This window comes from Marmota monax, unplaced genomic scaffold, assembly GCF_021218885.2.
Source record: "Marmota monax isolate L192 unplaced genomic scaffold, Marmota_monax_Labrador192_F-V1.1 WCK01_AAM20220418_F8-fsc00404, whole genome shotgun sequence".
Lineage (NCBI taxonomy): Eukaryota > Metazoa > Chordata > Mammalia > Rodentia > Sciuridae > Marmota > Marmota monax.
The window spans coordinates 35933-39598 of NW_026694380.1; the positions used below are offsets into that span (position 1 = coordinate 35933).

At 52.8% G+C, this 3666-nt stretch overlaps 1 protein-coding gene across 1 annotated transcript; it reads right to left on the minus strand.

The window, feature by feature from the left end:
* Window positions 1-353: 353 nt before the first annotated feature.
* LOC124109342 (HLA class I histocompatibility antigen, alpha chain G-like) lies at window positions 354-3209 on the minus strand. The gene is given in 5 exon segments (XM_058586585.1): window positions 354-850; window positions 968-1252; window positions 2043-2297; window positions 2543-2812; window positions 3084-3209. Coding segments are annotated over 5 exon segments (1140 nt in total). The 5' UTR covers window positions 3148-3209; the 3' UTR covers window positions 354-584.
* Between the last annotated feature and the right edge of the window lie 457 nt (window positions 3210-3666).

Below are 3666 nucleotides of genomic sequence, written 5' to 3' on the forward strand. Positions count from 1 at the left end.
AGTACCATGAACAAATTCAGGGCAGTTCCTACCAGTGATAATGTTCTGAACAACCTATAGGTCACTCATAAGATCCAGAGAGTACCTGTAACCTAGTCCAATCTCCTGTGCCCCAACCCCTCTCCTACTTATTAAGGCCCTCTAGGTCTCACCTTTACAGGCCTAGAGAAACATCAGAGCACTGGGCGCTGTCATTACTTAGGGCAGAAAAACATGATATACTCAGAGCCCAGAAGGGTGAGTTCCCCCATGGGCTCCTATACACACTATCCCAAAGGTTCCAGAGACAACATTCTCCCCCAATACTTACTTGGAGCCTAGATAACTTCTCTTCTATCTGTGAGAGAAAAAAAATAAAAACAACCTGTGAGGAGCCAAGGAGAAGGCAGGGCCATGAGGGCCCAGAGGAACGCCCTAGTCTTAGACCTCAGGGAAGTTTCTAGATTGCGACCACAGACTCAGGGAAACATAAGAAAAGGAGATATTCAGGAACTTAATCAACTGCCATCCTGGAGGTCTGTCCTCAGCAGTGACTTTCCCTGTGACCTCTGACTTCTGGGAATCAGGTGTCTTCATCATCACCATCATAAAGGTAATAAATTTGTGCTGAATTTTCCTTGTGCTATACAATAGAGCGTCAGCAAGTGCCTGTGGATGGTGCTTCCCATTAATGAGGCAGAGTTCACTTCTACCAGGGGCCTGGAACAAGAATACTCAGATCCCTCCATTTCCCTACCTGCATTCCTTCTCTGCATCATAACAGCCACCACAGCTCCAGTGACCACAGCTACAAGGAGAACCAGGCCAACAACAATTCCCATGACAGGGATGGTGGACTGAGAAGGTGGCTCTGGGAAGAGAAGGGGAAGTAGGTGAGGGACCCTGACCCCCAGCTCTCAGCCCTGACCCTCCAGAAGAGCTCCCGCTTTCCCTGCCAACAGGCTCTGTACTTTCATCCCCTCCTTACCCCATCTCAGAGTGAGGGGCTCAGGCAGCCCCTCATGGTGCACATGGCATGTGTATCTCTGCTCCTCTCCAGCAGGCACCACCACAGCTGCCCATTTCTGGAAGGTTCCATCCCCTGCAGGCCTCGTCTCCACAAGTTCCATCTCCTGAGTCTGGTCCTCCCCATCCCACTGCCAGATCAGAGTGATCTCCTTAGGGTAGAAGCCAAGAGCCCAGCGCCTCAAGGTGATGTCTCCTTCAGGGCTGGGGTGGTAGGTCACTCGTGTCTTTGGGGGGGTCTAGTGGAAAAGTTGGAAAATTCAGCCACCTTGCATTATTCCTGGTACACTGAAGCAGCACTCATGAGACCATCAGAGAATAGACAGGACACCGAGGGTGGAGGAGATTGCAAAACACCTAGAGGCATCTGGGATAACTTATTTCTTGGAAAGGTCTAGAATCAGAGTAAGCCAGCCCAGGTTAGAAGGCTTGAGGTCTTTGACGGGGAGAAAAGGAATTTCTGTTTCTGACTGGAGGCCAAGAAACTCAAAATATCTGGAGTCTGATAAGCAAAGGCTTTAAACTTGGGGCAAAGAACAAGATGTGGGAGAGAGGAGTTCCCAATCAGCTGCTAAAGTCATGAGGAAGTGCTGGCGGACTCTGTGGTGCACAACTATTACTCAGAGGCTGAGGTAGGAGGATTGTAAGTTCAGTTCAAGGGCAGCCTGAACAATTTAGAGAGATCCTGTCTCAAATGTGAAAAAAGAAAAAAAAAAAGTGAGGTGGGTGGCTCAGTCGTAAAGCCCTTGCCTAGCTGGCAGTGAATCTTTGGGTTCAATCCCTAGTACAGGAAGGAAGGAAGGAAGGAAGGAAGGAAGGAAAGAAGGAAGGAAGGGCGGGCTTGTGGGTTATTTCCGGGACCTTCTCTCTCACTCCCTGGTGTTGGATCTGAAAATTCGATCTCCCCCTTTCCCTCCAGATGCCAGAGAGCTGCAGAATTCTAACCAGAATCCCGTTTTCCTCCCCTCCTCAAAAGACGCCAGCAGCAGTAGGAGGGCAGAGGGGAGATATCCAAGAACCTCATATACTTGAGCGCTGCAGCATCTCCTTCCCCTTCTCCAGGTATCTGTGGAGCCACTCCACGCACGGGCCCTCCAGGTAGGCCCTGTAAAATTCCGTGTCCCACTTGTGCAGTGTGATCCGAGCCGCCGCATCCACCGCGGTCCAGGAGTGCAGGTCCTGGTTGAGAGCGAGGTAATCTACGCCGTCATACGCTGCCTGATGGTACCCGCGGAGGAGGCGTCCATCCGGCCCCACTTCACAGCCCAGGGTCCACTGGAGTGTATGAGATCCTGGCCCCGTCCTCGTGGTCAGCCACCGCCCCCAGCCAGCCCCCACCCTCACCAATCCAAGGGGATTTCTACCAAGATTGAAAATGGAACAGGGTTAACGGCCCCCAGCAGTTTTTTCCCAGGTGGAGGGTCTTCGCGAGTCTCCAAGACTGGGAATGAACCTTGGACTTGGGGACCAGGGACAACTCGGGCCAGTCGATGGTGGTGGGGGTAGTGATTTCCTACCCGGACCCGGAGTCACTCACCGCCCTCGCTCTGGTTGTGGTAGCCGAGCAGGTTGCGCAGGTTTCCTAGGTCGATCTGTGCCGAGTTTTTGCAGACCCGTGTCTGATCTTCCCAATACTCAGGCCCCACCTGATCCATCCACTGCGCCCGCGGCTCCATCCTTGGATTGGCGGAGTAGCTGTCGAAGAGCACGAACGGCGTGTTGTCCACGTAGCCGACGGTCATGTACTGGTACTCTCTGCGGCCCGGCCAGGTCATGGCGATATCGAAATATCTCAAAGAGTGGGAGCCTGAAGGGTAGGTGCGACCAGGATCCCAGTTGGATGAGACCCGGTGGAAAGGAGGAGGGGCAGGTGCTGGTGAAACCGAACAGGCGCTGCGGGATGCAGAACTCGAGAGGGGAGTGACCAGGAGGGAGACGAAGTAGTGGGGTCTGGGCTGTGAACTACCAAGGAAGAGTAGTTAAGGTAGGAGTTGGGGATTAAAGATCGGTGGCAGCGGGTCGCGATCTCCTCCTGTCCAGCGCTTCCTCCGGGCGGTCCCTCCGGAATCCGCACTCACCTTCCCAGGTCTCGGTCAGGGCCAGGACCCCCAAGAGCACCAAGAACAGGGTTCGGCGCGCCATGATCTTATTCTCAGATTTGGGGAGACCTCCAGTCCCAGCCTGTCTCTGAGGACTTTATAACCCGGAACCGCGGCGACGATGACTGGCTTCCCTAGGAACCCAACACGCAATGGGATTGAGAACTGCGGTCGCGTCACAAATATCCAGGCTGGGAAGTGGAGGAGCGAAACGTCAGGACAAAGAGGAATCCCCAAAACTCGACTTTAGCACCATAGACCTTCAAACACCAGGCTTGGGCCTGAGACCTTGAAATCCACGAACTGAGATCTGGAACTTTATCCTGACAATAGCTCTCTGTCACATCATCTCTCTGAATCCAGGGTGTGAGAAAATCTTAGGAGACACTCAAGCTGAACCCAAACCCCTTTTCTCTTCCTGGATTCCCTCTCTCTGAGCTATACCCCTACTCCCTAACAGAACTCTTGGATTTTTCTAGAAGAAAATTCACCCACAGGAAAAATGATGCCAAACAATGAGTTGGCCTACAAATGGAGACAGAGGGAAACTTTCTCCTTAAAC